Source organism: Microcaecilia unicolor, chromosome 1 (genome assembly GCF_901765095.1).
Source record: "Microcaecilia unicolor chromosome 1, aMicUni1.1, whole genome shotgun sequence".
NCBI lineage: Eukaryota > Metazoa > Chordata > Amphibia > Gymnophiona > Siphonopidae > Microcaecilia > Microcaecilia unicolor.
In genome coordinates, this window is record NC_044031.1 from 693092202 (window position 1) to 693112692 (window position 20491).

Below are 20491 nucleotides of genomic sequence, written 5' to 3' on the forward strand. Positions count from 1 at the left end.
ATATTCATATCACCTGTTGTGATCTTGAAGGCAGTATTGCAGTGCCATTCTGTATGCATATACTGTATTTACTGACTTCTTTGACCAGCATCCTAAATGGAATGAACAGAAACTTTCAGCTTGGAACAATTATTTCTTGTTGACAGTTCTTCTACCACATGGCTTCAAGGATTTCTAACATTAGTTATTCAACAGGAGGGCCATCTTCTTCAAATTGTGGGGGAGGCCATACCATAATTTTGGGGCCAAAAAATGCCGAGTGTGTAGTAGACTCAAAATGAGTGTATCTAGGGTGTGGAAGGACTCCTATCCCTTGACTTTTCAGTTTCCTCAGGAGTTTCTCCAGAGGGACTTTTGTCAAAAGCATTCTTATACTGTATCAACTGATTTGCCTTTATCCAAATGCTTGTTCACACTTTTTCAAAAATTGTAGCAGATTGTTAAGGCAGGACTTCCCTTTGTTAAATCCATGTTGACTCTTTCCCATATCTTCTAACAGAGGGAGGTAATTAAATTTCCTAGATGAAATAAATGTTTCATGGAGCAGCTAGTTCAGGAACAGACAAGAGGGGGAATTTTTTTAGATCCAGTTCTTATTGGAATGCAGGACTTGGTGCAGGTCATAATTGTGCTGGGGCCACCTACCTATAATGATTATAATGTGATCAAATCTGAATTAAATAGAGTAAAGACTCTAAAGAACTTGATTCCGTTAGCATTTATCTTTCAAAATGGCAACTAAACTATGATAAAACGAGAAAACTGGTATAAAACAAAACAAAAAACCCTAAAAGGAGCAGCTGCAAAGATTGAGTTTGACATAGTCATGGATGTTGTCTACAACACCATTTTGGAAGCCCAGACCAGATGCATTCCATGTATTAAATGGAAGACAGGCCAAATGATATCCAGCATATAAAAAGGTGAGGTGAAAGAGTTAATATTGAGGTACTTGAAATCATACAACCATGGAAAAAGGGAGGGTCTGAATCCAATCATGAAAATCAAACAAATCAGGTTCAAACCATAAACGGGCTAGGCTTGCCACTACTGCATCTTTTACAAAAAAATAACCCTCTCTACAGAATTTTTTAAGTGGAGAAAAAAGACATTGGAATCCTTTGCTCCCCTCACCACAGATTATTTTAACTTCACAGGTGAGGGCACATTCAATCATAAGTCAAAAATCTGCACCGTATATAGTCTAAAGCAGAATATAACTTGTAATTCTCTCAATATCAGTAAGGAAAATGTAGTATAACAAGCCAAAGGCTAGATTCTGAATACAGTGCCAATAACATTCGAGGCATAACAGTACAGTCATAACAAAGCAGCATGATGTATATAATGCTCATCTCTCCAATGGATTTCTTTCACATCCAGTCATACTGTAGATGATTCATTTCCACAACCAGTTACCATAAACCTGACAGCAGCCCTGTTTCACTATAAAGCTGCGTCAGGGGATGACGTGACTTGACAACTCTGCTCTATGGACGTTTACCACTCCGCTGGTCTTTTTTTTTCCTCCACTTAAAAAATTCTATGTAGTGGGTTATTTTTGGAAAAGAAGCAGTAGTGGCAAGCCTATCCTGTTTATGGTTTGAGCCGGATTTCAATGTTTTGATAATTGAAATCACCCATTATTATACTGTTGCCAAATGTGCTAGCTTTCCTAGATATTTCTAGTGCTACCTTTACTAGTAGGTTTATGGTGCTCATTAGCAGTTATTGAAGGTAAATTCTAGCCACACTAATGGGTTGCCATTTTATAGTGTTATTTTTATTTGTTAATAAACTTGATTTTACTGATAGTGGGATTTAGGTTGAAAAAAGTCTCATTTTCTCTTCTCACATAGGCCTACAGAAGAACGAACAGATGCACCAACTAAACATGCAGAGGAGGAGGAAATGGGTCGCGGTTCTCAGCCTGCAATTCCAGATGAAGCAGATGTTAAATCAAGTACAGTGACTGAACCTTTTCCAGAACCCAGGATTCCATATTCTTACTTCTCCAGTCTCACAGAGAAAGAACAGAAGATGTATGTGCATCTCATGGCAAAGTATGCCAGCAACAGAAAATATGTTCCTATGGGAAAAGACAGAGATGAATATTTGTATTTTCTGGTATGTTTAATATATTTTTTTATCCTTTTTAAGAAATAATAATTTTAAGCAAAGATGGTACATGAAAACAAGTTTTATTTCCAATGTTAAAAGTAGATTTGGCATATCAAATCACTTTAAGTAATGTAAAGGTAGCATTCATGGAATTTGCAGTTTCAACTTTTTTTTTTTTTTTTACCAGTTAGTGTCCTCCTTTTCCATTGTACTTTCAGCTCAGTTGAACCAGGGCTAGAATGTGGTGCTATGAACCTTCATTTGTAACTACATAGGGTATTTTGTTTTCCAACCAAAAACAACAGAGAGCAGGGCCAGCTTAACTATTGGACCAAAATCTCTAGTCTTTGATCTCACATGACCTAATGTTTAAAGCCTTCTTTACTTCCTCCTCCTTGTGGGTCCAATGTCTCTCCCCTTCTCTCACACTCCTAGCCTGGCCTCTCTCCCCCCCTTCCCCCCACACTTATATGTTTGGCATCAATCCTTCATCTCTCTCTCTCCCCTGGTCCCGTAAACTTCATCTAAGTTGCTGGCAGCAGCCTAAACACAGGCTGTGTTCGGCTAGGTCCTGGGTTTTTCCTCTTCCACCCTTCCTCCTCTGATGCAATTCCTGTGGGTGGGATGTGGCAGAGGGAACACTCAGGACCTGGCCGAATGCAGCTCGTGTTCAGGCTACTGCCAGTAACTTTCACAAGATTCACAGAACCAAGGGGAGAAGAAGGAGAGAGGAGGAGTGATGCAGGACCCACAGGGAGAGGAGTGCAGAGGGGGAAGAGATATCGGATTAGGGGGGAGGGGAAGCTGGCTTGATGCAAACTGGCTCAGGATGCATAAATCCCTTGAGCCGGTCTCAACAGAGAGAGATGGTAGACTAAGAATTCAGAAACATTTATTATAAAAGCTTACCCGTCCATATTATGAGGTCTGGATTTAGATATTTCTTGTAAAAAAAAAAAAAAAAAAAAAAGTGGAGAAAAAGACCTTAGTCAGAAATGAACCCTCTCACACACTGCTGTCTTATATTGGCTCAATATAATCATCGGTCAGAAAGAACTCTGCCTTCAGTACTATTATTTCAAAAACAAACAAACCCAGATCCTTTATAATGAACATTTCAAAACTTCAGTATGAGAATGTTGCATTATTATGACTATACTGTCCTCCCTCTCGTATGTATTCAGGCTAATTAAGTTCATATAACAGTCTTAAACACACTGAAGCAGAAAAATAATATCCACATATTCCCAACAGGGGGTACCCTAATTTGTTTAAAGTCTGCTTAAATTCCAAATTCAACTCCCAAGATGGCTACAGGGAAGAGAAACGACAACATTTGAAAGCTCTCAATGATGACATTAAAGCCCTCCCACTTTCTAAGATCAAACCAACACTACAGCTTATTCAAAGAAAACTAGGAAATGTATTTAAAAAAATGCTTTCCATTCTATAGCTACATTCAATCCGGCAAGTTCCACAGTATTTAATAGAAATATGCACTCTAGTTCCTGTTGTCTCAACTGGCGACAAACGTTCCTATGACGGTCTGGCACCTGCAGTTGTTCCAATATCACAGAGCAAAAGGATTCAAGGGTATGATTTTGATCCAAACTGTAGGATGCTAAAGGTCCCAACAGCTCTTGGGCACATATACAGTGACGGTGTTCAATTAATCTAGTTTTTTAATTTTCTTGTGGTTTACCCTACATAGTATAATCCACATGGATGCTGTAAAAGATAAATAATATTCTCAGATTGACAAGTAGTCTTCAAATGTAAAGGATAAGTTTTGTCTCAGTGGAGATCTTTAAATATAGTTATTTCTTATTTCCAACATCAAATTGCAGACGGAGCAATGTCCATATTTTTGATGAGCTCTCAGCTGTAGCTCATCTTTGATTTCATGCTTCTAAACTTCAGCCACACACAATCTGTCAAATAGATTATAGTTTCTTGTATGAACCCCCCCACAATCTAAGAATCCCATAAACAAAGATACACAGATAACTCGAGATGTTTCTTCATCTGTCTATATACTTAGTTCTAACTCTCATAAGTACATAAGTACATAAGTACATAAGTAGTGCCATACTGGGAAAGACCAAAGGTCCATCTAGCCCAGCATCCTGTCACCGACAGTGGCCAATCCAGGTCATCTTCTCATGGATTATGTAATGCCCCTTAACACCTTGCTTAGCTATCCTCTGTGGATATCCCCGGGCTTGCAACTTAACACTCAGTGTTGGGACAGTCTGTCTATGTTCCTCTGTAGTACTGAATATACATTAATATGGTAGAAACTGTGAGAAAGGTATATTGTCACGTAAATGAAAAGGATGCATACTAGAAAAATTCAATAATGTAGTTTGATATGAATGGTAATCTAAAATTTTCTGCCACCACAAACCAACTGAACAACCAACAACGTTAAGTGAGAAACATGCCATTGAGCTTCATATTTAATAGTGAAATGACAAGAATTCACAAAAAGTCACAAAACATTCTAAAGAGTGGGAGGAACCACACCAAATAAAAAAAATCTAACTCTACACCAGCACAAAACTTGCTAGAAAAAAAGATGACATACATAAATTGGTTACCACAGGGACAAAAGCCACTCCTGAAACATGTTGATAACATTTGTGATAAAACAAAAAATAATTTTTACTCATAGCAACTTCACCAAAAACTCTGGAGGCATCAAATGGGGATGTGGTGCTTGCTGTAAAAGCTTCCTTACCACCAGCAATGCATCATTCTCAGGTATGTTAGTATATAAAGAACAGACATCAAGCAATATAGAAGAAGCATCAGACAATACAGAGGGGCCGTGTCAAGATGGCTGCCTGACCGGTAGGCTGGTGAAACGCTCTAATTGGTTTGGGCTGCAATAATCAATTTTCCTCAAAATGCCTGTCCCGTCTTCCGCCGGGACTAACACTCACCTGCTAGTCACCAGTGCCACTGGGCCGTGGGATCTGGGGCTGCCATGGATGGCCGGCCTTTGCCGCAGATCCTCCGGTGGCCGGCTATCGCCGGCCCGTGGGGAGAGGCGGCCATTGTCTTCAGTCTGGTGACAAAGGATCGCCGGTTGTTCTCACCTTGGTTCCGCCGATGGCCGGCTTCCCACTTCCGGGATGGAACCCCTGCAACATGGCGCCAGCGGTGGATAGCCGGCGTCTCTTCCGGTTGCGGGAGCAAGCAGGGGAAGCGATGACTAGCGTCACCTCGGATTGGGTGCCAGAGACGCAACTGCAGGAAGCACCAGCTGGGGCCCCGCGCTAATGAGGAGGGCTACTTAAGGAGCACCACTTCCCCTAGCCAGTGCTTCGGCTTCTCGTTCCTGAGAGCTCCGCATCGTTGGATGGATCTCTGTACCTTGCTATCGGATATTGCCTGCCTTGACCATTGCTTGCTACCGACTCTTCTTGACCGCTGCCTGCCTTGACAATTGCCTGCTACTGACTCTTCTTGACCGCTGCCTGCCTCTACCTCTGCCGCCGTGGTCTCCACGCCGGCGTGCCAATCCCCCGGGACCTCGGCCCAGCTGTCCTCCGGGGATCCAGAGCCGCGCTGTCCGCGGGGCCTGTCCGCCCCTGTTCTAGAAGCCCTGTAGGCTGCCCGCACCTGGAGGCTCAACTTCCAGGGAACGGCGGCCTTCCCAGGCGAAGGGTGGGGGTGGGTCGGCTGTCCTCTGGAGAAGGAGGGGTTCACTCCACCGTCTCCAGCCGGATCCAAGGGCTCACACCAGCAAGCTGCTCGTCCTTTGGCGGAGCAAGACAATGCCACACTCCAAACGAAAAGGAACGTTGAGGTTACTTTCTCAGCCTACCTCAACTTCTTCGCCAACCCAGCCGTCTTTAGAGCATTACTTCCCCGGTACCTCCAGTATTCAACGGGGAGAGGATCCCATTGCGGGGACTTCTGGAGAAGCAGGCTCCCCGCCGGGAGAGGAAACTTCCCTATCTCCACCATCTCTTTCAATGATTACTTCCTGCCCAGCGTCGAAAGCGGCCCTAGAGGGAAACCCCACTGACTCCGGAAGTGTGTCAGGAGGGGCGACCAGTGAGGACCTAGGCACGCGGCAATCAGCGCTGAAAGCTGAAGGAACTGTGTTTTCTTCAGTGAAGAGCTCGGAGGTGACTCTGGAAACGTTATGGGGGATGTTAAACCGGATTAATACTACACTTCAAAAGACGTCAAACGAAATATACTTTTTTTTCACCGGAACATCTGAAAACGTTTCTAGAGTTGAAACAATTGAAATAATGTATAAAGATAACTTGGAAGTTAGCCTTTGCTTTCAGTTTAGTAATATTTATTTGATTACTTCTCTAATTCATCACTCCCCATCTCCATTTGGGGTCTAAGAAAGGCTATATTTGTTTTCCTATTGAATAGTTAAAATTCTCAATTTTCTTGTTTTGTTAATTGTTTTTCCTTTTGAAGGATTGTTGAGAATATTATTGAACTACTATTTGCCTGTATTTCTATTACAAGGATATCCTTGTCAATTATTTTTAAAACAATAAATAAAGAATTAAAAAAAAAAAAAAAGAAGCATCATGATCTCCCAGACCATCCAATAACCCTAAAAAAATGGTAATACCCTTAGCATAGGAATGGATGTCTCACAATTTGTATACATGTTTGAACAATGAATCTCGCCAAGACTATTGGATTGCCAGATGGATGTAACACGTTCTTATGGATTTTGGGCACAATGTAGAAGGCGACTGAAACTGAATTGGTGGCTGAAATTTGCCACACTGTTTCAGCCAAAACCAGGGCGACATGGCCTGCTGACCAAAAGTAGGCCCTCTCCGGGTCTTCCTTAGAAGCACTAGTCGTCTAGTGGCCTAGTCGGGGCGGAAGCAGTCATCAGTTGTTTCTGCCCATGCTGGCTCTGCATTCAAAATGGCTGCTGCGTTCTCTTGTGGTAGTTCTGCAAGACAGCTATTTTGAGATTGGAGCCGGCAAGGGCAATAATATGTGTGTTTAATTTTTGCTATTGCCATGTAACTGCAAAACCATAATCTTAGTAAATAGGAGCCTAAGGGGCCCTTTTACTAAGTGACGGTAATCCCACCGTGTGCTTAACACACACCAATCTGGAGCTACCACCAGAGGTAGTTGTACCCTCAACATGTGGCATTTCTGGCGCTAGCGGAAATATTGAAAAAATAATTCTGCAGAGGGTTACCTGGCGGTAATTGGGCAGCGCCGCACTACACAGTTACTGCTGGGTTAATACAAGTGCTCTTACTGCCACCTCCATAGCCTCACGGTAAGAGCAATCTTACTGCATGGCCATGCCTTTTCTTCAGCCTTTTTTACCCGCTGTTGTAAAAAGGACCTCAACGAGCAGCAAAAACAACCCCCGCCGCTAGCACAGGGCCCTTTTTACCTCAGCTTAGTAAAAGGTCCCCTAAGTATGCCCTTTTAACTTATTTATGCTTCCATTTTCCAAACTAACCTGCATGCAGCAGTAACTTTCTACTATTTGTGCACACTCATGTAGCCAAACAGAAGAATTATATCTTTATATAAAAAAAATGCAAATCCACTTAATTTGTTTTGGGGTGCAAGGGGGAGGGAGAACTAGAACCCAGTTTTTATTCTGCATGTGTAGTAGACTGCCAAACATACTTTTCTATGCAACTACCAGAAGAACATTCTGTGTCCCTGCTCCAAAAAGGTGACAATCAACTGTGTTAACTGTTGGGGCATTCCCAGCATTTTTGGGAAGGCTGCTGTGCAGTTACATAGCAACATAGTAAATGTTGGCAGATAAAGACCTGCACGGTCTATTCAGGCTGACCAACAAGGTGGCCAGAGTTGAATCTGACACTCTGCACAGGTTCCACTTCTTCATTAATCTCTGTCTCTCCATGACAATTTTGGGACACAGACCATAGAAGTCTGCCTGGATCAGTCCTTCTTGCCAACTACTAGTTGTTGTCAAAGCCCACTCCAGCCTTGATCCTGACCATAGAAGCCTGTCCAACCTTTGAAGCCGCCATCAAATCTTGCTCCAGTTATGAGGTCTTTTAAGTTTTGCTTTAATTGGATTCTTTTTCTATTTGGAGAGGTATTTTCAAAGCAGTTAGGGGCCCTTTTACTAAGCTGTGGTAACAAGGTGACCTGTGGTAGTGCAAGCACGTCTTTTGGGCATGTTCTGGGACATTTTTTACTGCGTCTAGGAAAAAAAACCCTTTTTTTTTTTTTTTTTTTTTAATGGGCCAGAAAATGGATGTGTGCTACAATTGAAACCAATGTGCGTCCATTTTCAGCCTGAGACCTTACCACCACCGATTGACCTAGCGGTAAGGTCTCGCATGCTACCTATGCGGTACACATGAAGTGCATGCCAAGTGCCGTTTACCACCGGGTAGGCGCCCCTGCAAAATTCAGAATTACCGCCAGGGGCTCGCAGTTGCTAGGCGGTAATACTGATTTGGCGTATGCTGGACGTGCATAGGCCCTTACGTGCCTTTATAAAAGGTTGTTATGGAACGTTGTAAGTCGAAGTGCTTTGAAAATACGCTTCATAGTAACCTATGGCACTTTATAAGTCTAAGTGCTTTGAAAATGAGCGCCATAATGTTCCTCTGTGTTTATCCCACGCATTCTTGAATTCCATCACCATTTTTATCACAACCTCCCGTGGGAGGGCATTCCAGGTACCCACCACCCTTTCTGTGAAAAAGTATTTCCTGACATTGCTCCTAAGAGTCCTTAGCCTGCAAACTCAACTAACATGAGGAACTGGCACAGGGTTTTGAATCGCATGCTTGGGGTTTTCTGAAGCAGCTATTGTGAAATGCAGTCCGTGTTGGGACTCCATGAAGATAAGTCTATTTTTGTTTTTGTTTTTTTGAACACTTGTTTGAAAGTTTATTGCATTGCTATGATTGGTATTTGCCTTTCAATTAACATTTATAAAGTTAGTGTGCAATGATTATGATTATAAGTTCAATGTGGAGACAAGAAAAAGATACATTTAAGGCTCTGTGGTGGTTCCATTTTTTAAGAGCACACTTCATTTAAGTTATTGCATTGTGTTATGAGAAAAATAGAAGTATTGTTTGTTCAGTCTCCTGTGGGATATATTAAGGATAACATGGAGTCAAACAGGATAAAAATTGTGCAGGAAGCGCAATGCAATGTGAAATCTTTTTGGATAGAAATTCCATAGTAATGAGAGATGTCATTTAGCCCAGTACTGATTGGGTAGATGTCTCATCAGAACATATCGGAGAAGGTGTTTGGTGTTGCATTAAGATTTATTGTATCATGGCAATGTCCTTTCATCCCCAAAGAAAAGCTGTAGTTCCTGCTTTATAAAGAAAGAGTGGTAGAGCGAGTGTTCTTGAGCAAACACTAGCTAAGTGACCAGAAAGGTGCAGCCAGTGCATGTGGTGAGATGGACCAGGCCCTAGAGTGACTGGTGGACTCAGCTCTAGACGTGCTTAGCAACAGCGACTTAAAATGTCCCCGACACATTCTTACATGCACCAAAATGCAAGTGGGACTTGCATCACTTGCATTTAGTGGACTTAGAGAGAGCTCGTACTGAGGTGACTTGTCTCCAGTCATGCTGCAAAAATGGTGCCAGTTCAAGGATATTGAGGTACCAGTGGGTATACTCTTTCAAAGCAAATGGATTATCTTACATTAGTAGGTATCTGAAGGATACTTTGAAAGCTGTGAACGAGCTTGGCCTGATCAAGCAGCAGATGATGAGGGTGTTGCCAGATGAGGTGACGCAGCTGATCAAATCGAGTGTCTGTGGTTGGAAAAAGGCTCAAGAAACAGTTGACAGGATCTGCAGTTGAGGATGTTTTGAGGTCTCAGCCTGCAATAGAATATGCAGAACTGGTCTGGTGACAGAGCAGGCAGCTTTGATTAATTTAAACCACAGTAAAGAGCAGATCTGGAATTTACACTGTGTTTTGTGCAGCTATCTGATTTACTGGAACGTCAGTTGAAAGATGACTTAGGCCATCTTGGGGGACTGGGTAAGCCAAATAAGGAGGACAAGTAATGGATTAATACTGTTACAGTAATATAAATAAGCAATGGGAGCTATACTAATGGTATTAGCACAGGGGCTGTGGGGGGAAGCATAAATTGGCATGGTGTTATATTTGCTGTTTTTCTTCCAGGATACCAGATGGTCTGTCAGCATCCGAAAATACTTACAAAGTATCTGTCTTCCTCTTAGATGCAAAAGCAGTTGAATCCATTCCACCAGTGAAAAAAGGGAGGCAATTTTACTCCCCAAGTATTTGCCGGTCATGACAGAGATGGGAGGATTCTGTCCCAACTTATACCTAAGAGTCCTGAACAAGTTTATACTAAAAGATAAGTTCAGGATGGTTTTCCTAGACACCTTTATTCTCGTTCTCCCAACAGGGAGACTAGTTGTGTTCTCTGGACTTAAAGGATACATAGAGATACATCCTAGTCACAGGAGTTATCTCGAATTCCTCATAGGGAAACGCTACTACTGGTATAGTGTACTGCCATCTGACGTTTTGTCAGCTCCTTGAGTATTCACAAGATGCCTTGCACAGAATACATATCTGTGCAGACTGGGAGTACATGTTAATACGATTGGCAGGTAAAGAGCACATCTCAAGAAGAGACAAGGATAAGTGTGCACAACCATCTGGGCGCTGGAGTTACTGGGGTGGGGGTGGGATTTCATAATCTACCTTTCTCAGAGGACAAGCAGGCTGCTTGTTCTCATGACTGGGTGACGTCCGCGGCAGCCCCCACCAACCGGAAGAAGCTTCGCGGCCGTCTTCCCGCCCGTGCGCGACCGTTCCCGCCAGTCTTGTTTTTTCCGCGCCTGGAGAGAGTCGTGCGTCGCCGCTCTCTCTGGTCAGCCCCGGAAAAACGTCGCGTTTTCGCGATTTTTCTTAATTTTTCTTTGTTTCTGGTCCCCGCGCGTTCCGGACCTTTTCTTTTTTATTCAAAAAAAAAAAAAAAGTGAACGCGCTTGGTTTTTCCCTCGTTTTCTAGCGGGGGCGTCGCGTTGCGGCCTTGTGGCCGCGCGGTCGATTCATTTTTCGAGGTGTGATTTACCGCCACCATCGACGACTTTAATTTCGCCGACGCGATTTTTCCGTCGATGTCCTCGAAGGTCCCGAGTGGATTTAAGAAGTGTGGTCGGTGCGGCCGGCCTATCTCGCAGACCGACACCCACGCTTGGTGCCTCCAGTGCCTCGGGCCGGAGCACAATATCAAGTCGTGTTCCTTGTGTCTTGGTCTCCGGAAACGGACTCAGGTTGCGAGGCAAGTTCTACGGGACCGTCTTTTTGGAACTTGCGCCGGCCCCTTGACGTCGACCTCGACGGCATCGGTATCGACGGCCGGTTCTTCGGTACCGGTATCGATGCCCGCGAAATCGGCATCGACCCCAGGAGCACAGGTCCCGTCGGCCCGCCGGTCCTCCGGTGAGGGTAGGGGTGAGAAGCCGCGTGGGCAATCGGCCCCGGTCACTCCCTCGGCCCATGGCCCTCGGGACCGAACCCTGTCTGACCCGGTTCCTCGGGACCGAGGGGGATCGACCTCCTCCTCCTCTATTCCACCTGGCACCGATGACGGGCACCGCAAAAGATCAAAGAAGCACCGTCATCGGTCGCCTTCGATGCGTCCGGCTCTCGGTGCCGGCGAGGAGTCGACGCCGAAGCGTCCGCGTCGAGAGGAGAGATCCCCTTCGGTAGTGGAGGTACCGGCGCGTCAGGGTCCCAGCACTTTGGTGCCATCTCCTGGACCCGAGCAGCTTCCGGCACCGACACCTCTACCGGCCCCTCCGTCTTTCCCGGCAGCGGGCCTGGACGAGTGCCTCCGAGCCATCCTTCCGGGGATCCTGGAAGGGCTGATGCGCCAGGCTGTGCTGGCGCCGGGGGTGCTTGCGCCCTCGGCGCCGTTGACTGTGGCGCCGGCGAGCTCTAGCCCGGTGCTGAGGCCGTCGACACCGCCGCCGCTTGCGACCGCCATGCAGGTGGAGTCGACGTCGATGGAGGGAGCTTCGTCCCCGCCGGCGCGGGAGTCCATCGCTCGACGACACCGAGGCCTCGGTGCCTCGACGTCGAGCCGGGCCCGGTTACGGACTCAGCTACATGAGCTTATGTCCGATACCGAGGAAGAGGCCTCGTGGGGGGAAGAGGAGGACCCCAGATATTTCTCCTCAGAGGAGTCTGCGGGTCTTCCCTCGGACCCCACGCCTTCCCCAGAGAAGAAGCTCTCGCCTCCCGAGAGCCTCTCCTTTGCCTCCTTTGTAAGGGACATGTCTATCTGCATTCCCTTCCCCGTGGTCTCTGTGGATGAGCCGAGGGCTGAGATGCTCGAGGTCCTCGACTATCCATCACCACCTAGAGAGTCCTCCACGGTGCCGTTGCACAATGTCCTCAAAGAGACACTGCTTCGGAACTGGATGAGACCCTTATCTAATCCCATCATTCCCAAGAAAGCAGAGTCCCAGTACAGAATCCACTCGGACCCAGAGTTAATGCGGCCCCAATTGCCCCATGACTCGGCGGTCGTGGATTCTGCTCTCAAGAGGGCACGGAGTTCGAGGGATACCGCCTCGGCGCCCCCGGGGCGGGAGTCTCGCACTCTGGACTCGTTTGGGAAGAAGGCCTACCAATCCTCCATGCTCGTGACCCGCATCCAGTCGTACCAGCTCTATACGAGCATCCACATGCGGGACAATGTGAAGCAACTGGCGGACCTGGTCGATAAGCTCCCGCCGGAGCAGTCCAGGCCTTATCAGGAGGTGGTCAGGCAGCTGAAGGCGTGCAGAAAGTTCCTGTCCAGGGGTATCTATGACACCTGTGACGTGGCATCTCGTGCTGCGGCCCAAGGTATAGTGATGCGCAGGCTCTCATGGCTGTGTGCCTCTGACCTGGACAACCGCACCCAGCAGAGACTGGCCGACGTCCCTTGCCGGGGGGATAATATTTTTGGTGAGAAGGTTGAGCAGCTGGTGGACCAACTGCATCAGCGGGAAACCGCCCTCGACAAGCTCTCCCACCGGGCGCCTTCAGCACCCACCTCAGCAGGTGGACGTTTTTCCCGGGCCCGGCAGGCTGTGCCCTATTCTTTTGCAAAGCGTAGGTACACCCAGCCGGCCCGAAGGCCTCGTCAGGCACAGGGACAGCCCCAGCGCGCTCGTTCTCGTCAACAGCGTGCGCCTAAGCAGCCCCCTGCTCCTCCACAGCAAAAGCCGGGGACGGGCTTTTGACTGGATCCACGGGAGCATAGCCGCCCTCAAAGTGTCCGTACCGGACGATCTGCCGGTCGGAGGGAGGTTAAAATTTTTTCACCAAAGGTGGCCTCTCATAACCTCCGACCAGTGGGTTCTCCAAATAGTGCGGTGCGGATACACCCTAAATTTGGCCTCCCTTCCACCAAATTGTCCTCCGGGAGCTCAATCCTTCAGCTCCCATCACAAGCAGGTACTTGCAGAGGAACTCTCCGCCCTTCTCAGCGCCAATGCGGTCGAGCCCGTACCACCCGGGCAGGAAGGGCAGGGATTCTATTCCAGGTACTTCCTTGTGGAAAAGAAAACAGGGGGGATGCGTCCCATCCTAGACCTGAGAGGCCTGAACAAATTCCTGGTCAAAGAAAAGTTCAGGATGCTTTCCTTGGGCACCCTTCTGCCAATGATTCAGAAAAACGATTGGCTATGTTCCCTGGATTTAAAGGACGCATACACTCACATCCCGATACTGCCAGCTCACAGACAGTATCTCAGATTCCGCCTGGGCGCACGGCACTTTCAGTATTGTGTGCTGCCCTTTGGGATCGCCTCTGCCCCACGAGTGTTTACAAAGTGTCTCGTGGTGGTAGCGGCGTACCTACGCAAGCTGGGAGTGCACGTGTTCCCATATCTCGACGATTGGCTGGTCAAGAACACCTCGGAGGCGGGAGCGCTCCGGTCTATGCAGTGCACTATTCAACTTCTGGAGCTGCTGGGGTTTGTGATAAATTACCCAAAGTCCCCTCTCCAGCCAACACAGTTTCTGGAATTCATAGGAGCTCTGCTGAATACCCAGACGGCTCAGGCCTTCCTTCCCGAAGCGAGGGCCCACAACCTCCTGTCCCTCGCTTCGCAGACCAGAGCGTCTCAGCAGGTCACAGCTCGGCAGATGTTGAGACTTCTGGGTCATATGGCCTCCACAGTTCATGTGACTCCCATGGCTCGTCTTCACATGAGATCTGCTCAATGGACCCTAGCTTCCCAGTGGTTTCAAGCCACCGGGAATCTAGAAGATGTCATCCGCCTCTCCACCAGTTGCCGCACTTCACTGCTCTGGTGGACCATCCGGACCAATTTGACCCTGGGACGTCCATTCCAAATTCCGCAGCCCACGAAAGTGCTGACGACGGATGCATCTCGCCTGGGGTGGGGAGCTCATGTCGATGGGCTTCACACCCAGGGTCTGTGGTCCCTCCAGGAAAAGGATCTGCAGATCAACCTCCTGGAGCTCCGAGCGATCTGGAACGCACTGAAGGCTTTCAGAGATCGGCTGTCCTACCAAATTATCCAAATTCGGACAGACAATCAGGTTGCAATGTATTACACCAACAAGCAGGGGGGCACCGGATCTCGCCCCTTGTGTCAGGAAGCCGTCGGGATGTGGCGTTGGGCTTGCCAGTTCGGCATGCTCCTCCAAGCCACATACCTGGCAGGTGTAAACAACAGTCTGGCCGACAGACTGAGCAGAGTCATGCAACCGCACGAGTGGTCGCTTCATTCCAGAGTGGTACGCAAGATCTTCCGAGAGTGGGGCACCCCCTCGGTGGACCTTTTCGCCTCTCAGACCAACCACAAGCTGCCTCTGTTCTGTTCCAGACTACAGGCACATGGCAGGCTAGCGTCGGATGCCTTTCTCCTCCATTGGGGGACCGGCCTCCTGTATGCTTATCCTCCCATACCTTTGGTGGGGAAGACCTTACTGAAGCTCAAGCAAGACCACGGCACCATGATTCTGATAGCGCCCTTTTGGCCCCGTCAGATCTGGTTCCCTCTTCTTCTGGAGTTGTCCTCAGAAGAACCGTGGAGATTGGAGTGTTTTCCGACTCTCATTTCGCAGAACGACGGAGCGTTGCTGCACCCCAACCTTCAGTCCCTGGCTCTCACGGCCTGGATGTTGAGGGCATAGACTTCACTGCGTTGGGTCTGTCTGAGGGTGTCTCCCGTGTCTTGCTTGCCTCTAAGAAGGATTCCACTAAAAAGAGTTACTTTTTCAAGTGGAGGAGGTTTGTCGTTTGGTGTGAGAGCAAGGCCCTAGAACCTCGTTCTTGCCCTGCACAGAACCTGCTTGAATACCTTCTGCACTTATCAGAGTCTGGCCTCAAGACCAACTCAGTAAGGAATCACCTTAGTGCGATTAGTGCTTACCATTATCGTGTGGAAGGTAAAGCCATCTCTGGAGAGCCTTTAGTCGTTCGATTCATGAGAGGCTTGCTTTTGTCTAAGCCCCCTATCAAGCCTCCCGCAATGGGATCTCAACGTCGTCCTCACCCAGCTGATGAAACCTCCTTTTGAGCCACTGAATACCTGCCATCTGAAGTACTTGACCTGGAAGGTCATTTTCTTGGTGGCAGTTACTTCAGCTTGTAGGGTCGGTGAGCTTCAAGCCCTAGTAGCTCATGCTCCATATACCAAATTTCATCACAACAGAGTAGTGCTCCCCACCCACCCAAAGTTCCTGCAGAAGGTGGTGTCGGAGTTCCATCTTAACCAGTCAACTGTCTTGCCAACATTCTTCCCCAGGCCGCATACCCGCCCTGCTGAACGTCAGTTGCACACATTGGACTGCAAGAGAGCATTGGCCTTCTACTTGGAGCGGACACAGCCCCACAGACAGTCCGCCCAGTTGTTTATTTCTTTCGACCCTAACAGGCTAGGGGTCGCTGTCGGGAAACGCACCATCTCCAATTGGCTAGCAGATTGCATTTCCTTCACTTACGCCCAGGCTGGGCTGGCTCTTGAGGGTCATGTCACGGCTCATAGTGTTAGAGCCATGGCAGCGTCAGTGGCCCACTTGAAGTCAGCCACTATTGAAGAGATTTGCAAGGCTGCGACGTGGTCATCTGTCCACACATTCACATCACATTACTGCCTCCAGCAGGATACCCGACGCGACAGTCGGTTCGGGCAGTCGGTGCTGCAGAATCTGTTTGGGGTGTAAATCCAACTCCACCCTCCAGGACCCGCATTTATTCTGGTCAGGCTGCACTCTCAGTTAGTTGTTCTTCGTAGGTCAATTTCTGTTATACCCTCGCCGTTGCGAGGTTCCATTGACCTGGGTTCTTGTTTTGAGTGAGCCTGAGAGCTAGGGATACCCCAGTCGTGAGAACAAGCAGCCTGCTTGTCCTCGGAGAAAGTGAATGATACATACCTGTAGCAGGTGTTCTCCGAGGACAGCAGGCTGATTGTTCTCACCTACCCTCCCTCCTCCCCTTTGGAGTTGCGTTTTCATCTTTTTGCTTGTCATTCAACTGGCGGGAACGGTCGCGCACGGGCGGGAAGACGGCCGCGCATGTGCGGTGGGCGTGCCCTGCGTGCGGACCGCCCGGGAAGCTTCTTCCGGTTGGTGGGGGCTGCCGCGGACGTCACCCAGTCGTGAGAACAATCAGCCTGCTGTCCTCGGAGAACACCTGCTACAGGTATGTATCATTCACTGTATCAACTAAGCCCATCACCACAGTTGGAATTCAGTGGAGTTCTGCCTCACACAACTCAGGCGAGTCTCCACTACAGCAAAGGATCACCAATCTAGTGTCTATAGTGATAGAAATAGCCTCAGTATGGAACACGTTGGGCCACATGGCTTTGGTAGTGCATGTAATGCCCCGGCACGTCTCAAAATGAGACATGCTCAATGGACTTTAAGTACATAGTGGACTTGGCCACTTACAGGCTGTGGGACATCATATCTGTCACAAAGTCCTTTAAGGAGTTTCTGTCTTAGTGAACAGTTCAATCCGGCAAAAGGTGTTCCTTGCAAATTCTACAGTCTCTAAAAATACTCTTGACAGATGCTTGTTTGGGGAGCTCGTGTACTGGGTTCCAAACATAGGGTTTATGGTCCCCACCAAGAAAAATTTCACCAAATAATTTTCATGGAATTGAGAGAAGTATGGAACATTCTAAAGGCATTCATAGATATGAGGTGATATGATAGAGGTTTACAAAATAATGAGCGGGATAGAGTGGACAGATGTGAAGCGTTTGTTTACTCTTTCTAACAATAATAGAACCAGGGGACACGATGAAATTAGAATGTGGTAGGTTTAAAACAAATCGGAGAAAGTTTTTCTTTACTCAGCACGTAGTTAGATTCTGGAACTCATTGCCGGAGAAGGTAGTGACGGCAGCAGGCCTTGCTGAGTTTAAAGGGGGTCTGGACAGATTTCTGAAGGAAAAGTCCATTGATCGTTATTAAATTTTGGGTTTTTTGCCAGGTTCTTGGGGCCTGGATTGGCCGCTGTTGGAGACAGAGTGCTGGGCTTGATGGACCTTTGGTCTTTTCCCAGCATGTCAGTGCTTATGTGATTGGCCAACACTATTATATTGATGCAAATGGTGATGTGTTAAATCAACAAGCAGAGGGGAACGGGATTGTACATCCTGTGTTGGGAAGCTATCAGGATGTGGAACCGGGACATTTCTCAAAATTTCTCTAGGCCATTTTCTTTTCTGTTCTGTTCTAGGCAGCCTTCAAAAAAAAAAAGAAAAGAAAATTATGAAACTGGCTAGTTGCCACCACTAGTATGTTGGTGTCTGCCTGTTTCAACACCTTGGTTTTTGTTTTTCCCTTTTTCTGTAGAAGACAGCCTGTAGCTAGGCAATCCCATGCTGTGAGGATTTATGATCCTGCTTGTCCTCGGGGAAAAATTACTTTCCTGTAGCTGGTGTTCTCTGTGGACATCTGGATACCTCGCATATCTGCCCATCTCCCCAAGGAGTTGTATTCAATAACCTGTGAAAGGCAACTTTATAAATTAGTGCCTACAGTTAGGTGCAAAATATCCGTGTATGTTACTGAATACTAACACATGTGGGTAATACAGTAGGTGCCACTAATTGGCAATTACCCACGACTGACAGAAATGGGTATCAGTAGAACAGTACTTGCCTGGTTCAGGTCCTATCTATCAGATAGGCAAGAATCCATAATGTTTGGTATCAACTTATCACCACCATGGGCACTGACCTGCAGGGTACCAAAAGAATCGCTACTATCATTTAGTCAATATCTACCTCAAGCCACTAGCTGAGCTGATTCGGTCAGTGGACAGTCAGTTTACATCTGTGCGGATGATGTGCAGCTACTCATACCCACTGAACCTGACTTACCTACAGCCTTGAATAAATTGATTACCTGTTAACATCAATTCAAGAATGGGCTAAACATAACAAATTTTGCCTGAACCCAAGTAAAACCGAGCTTGTCTGAGTCCCTAACACAAGTGAATACATATCTGACATCAAAATCTCTTTTGGGAAGTACGTACTCCCCCTCAAATCACAAGTCAGGAACCTTGGAATACAGCTAGATTCAGCACTTACTCTAATTCCCCAAATCCAAGCAGCCTTCAAAAGCTGCTTCTGCTATTTGCAGTAGCTACTCTGTCTCTCTCTCCTTACATCGAGAAAGTAAATCTTATCCCAGTTGTGCATGCCATGATAACATCAAGACTGACTTACAGCAGTGCACTATACAACGGTCTGACTACAAAGGGCCTGCACCAGCTCCCAATTGATTCAGAATGCTGCAGCAAGACTCATAGAAGGTTGCAAACAACGTGACCACATCCCACCATTTAAAAAAAAAAAAAAAAAACTTCATTGGCTAACAGTACAATACAGGGCTAAATTTAAAACTCTATATCTGATCGTCAAGGCCCTTAAAGGAAATGTCCCTGAGTACCTGAAGAATAGGATGATCTTCTACACACCTCCAAGGACACGAAGGTCCTCTCAAGGACAATCACTAACCACACCCTCTCCAAAAGACATTACACGATGTGATACCCACAAGCGAGCCTTCTCCGGAGTATTGTGTTGACATTGGTATGCTCTGCCATACTTTGTATTGTTATTTGAATATTTATATTGCTGTAATTGTCTATCGCTCATGTTTGATTTATTCTTACTGTACACTGCCTTGAGTGAATTCCTTCAAAAAGGTGATAAATACAGCCAGTCCTGGGAGAGATTTAAGTCTACCTTAAAAGAACATGTGGTTGGCTTGTGGAAAGAGAGATGCAAGTTGGATGCTTATACAGTGATACTTTTTTATTCTCCATTTTAATTTGTTTTTCTTTTTTTTTGAAGAATTTGAAAGCAGCAATAAGCAGTGAAATTGAAGAATTTCTCAAGTATGCACAGAATGCTGCAAGGAGTTGTGCTGAAGATTATAATATGATTCCTGCAGATGCATGTCGCTACACAGAGGTAACATGCTGAATCTTGCATCAGCTTTATAGTAATATAACTTCTTTGTGTCCCTTTTTGCCATTTAATAGGAAAGTGAATTTCAAGGAGTAAATTAGAAGGAATAATGACATTTTTGGTCAAATTTTATGATCCTGTTGTGAATTTGTTGTCGTTTAGTCAGTAGGAGTGTGATGTCCTGGAGACTGTTAATGGCAAAGGTTCCCAGAGGAAATGTCTTGAAAAATAGTCTAGTTAAGCTGCTGATGAGTTTGCAGAAATTGTTTACATTGGGGAAAACCGTTTAATAATAAAATGGAAAAAAAAGTTATCTTCCATGTGTTTAATAATAAAATGGAAAACCATTATCTTCCTTGTGGGTAACACACTAAGAGGCATATTTTCAAAGCACTTTGGGAGGCTAAGTTCCATAGGTTTCTATGGAACTTTGGGAGGCTAAGTGCTTTGAAAATGAGCCTCTAAGAGGCATATTTTCAAAGCACTTAGCCTCCCAAAGTTCCATAGAAACCTATGGAACTTAGCCTCCCAAAGTGCTTTGAAAATATGCCTCTAAGTGTGAGATTTTAATAGATGTGTAGCTTTTATATTTGTCTGTTTTGGAGTTTAGTTCCTGCCGTATTGCACTGTTGCTGGGCTGAGATTTTGGGCATTACTGTTAGCTCGTACACAGAGTTCCACTCAGCCAAGCTGTTGCTTACATGTCCTTCTTACACAGAATGGGAGCTGGTGGACCCTTGAAAGCTTACAAATAAAATTGACCTTAGGAACTTTTTGTCATCTTTTCTGCATGGTAAGTTGCTCCTAGGGGGCGACTTTAATGCTACTTTTTACTCTTCTCTAGACCACTCTTGACTTTAAACTTTCCTGTGCTTTGACGTTCTTTTC

At 46.4% G+C, this 20491-nt stretch overlaps 1 protein-coding gene across 2 annotated transcripts in view; it reads left to right on the forward strand.

Annotated features, from left to right (window-relative positions):
- ICE2 (interactor of little elongation complex ELL subunit 2) overlaps nucleotides 1-20491 on the forward strand; it is a 161685-nt gene that overhangs the window by 25931 nt on the left and 115263 nt on the right. For both annotated transcript variants that reach the window (XM_030188449.1, XM_030188450.1), the window contains 2 exons: nucleotides 1860-2127; nucleotides 19487-19606. In XM_030188449.1, the coding sequence (XP_030044309.1) occupies nucleotides 1860-2127; nucleotides 19487-19606 (388 nt within the window). The remainder of the gene's footprint in view (nucleotides 1-1859; nucleotides 2128-19486; nucleotides 19607-20491) is intronic.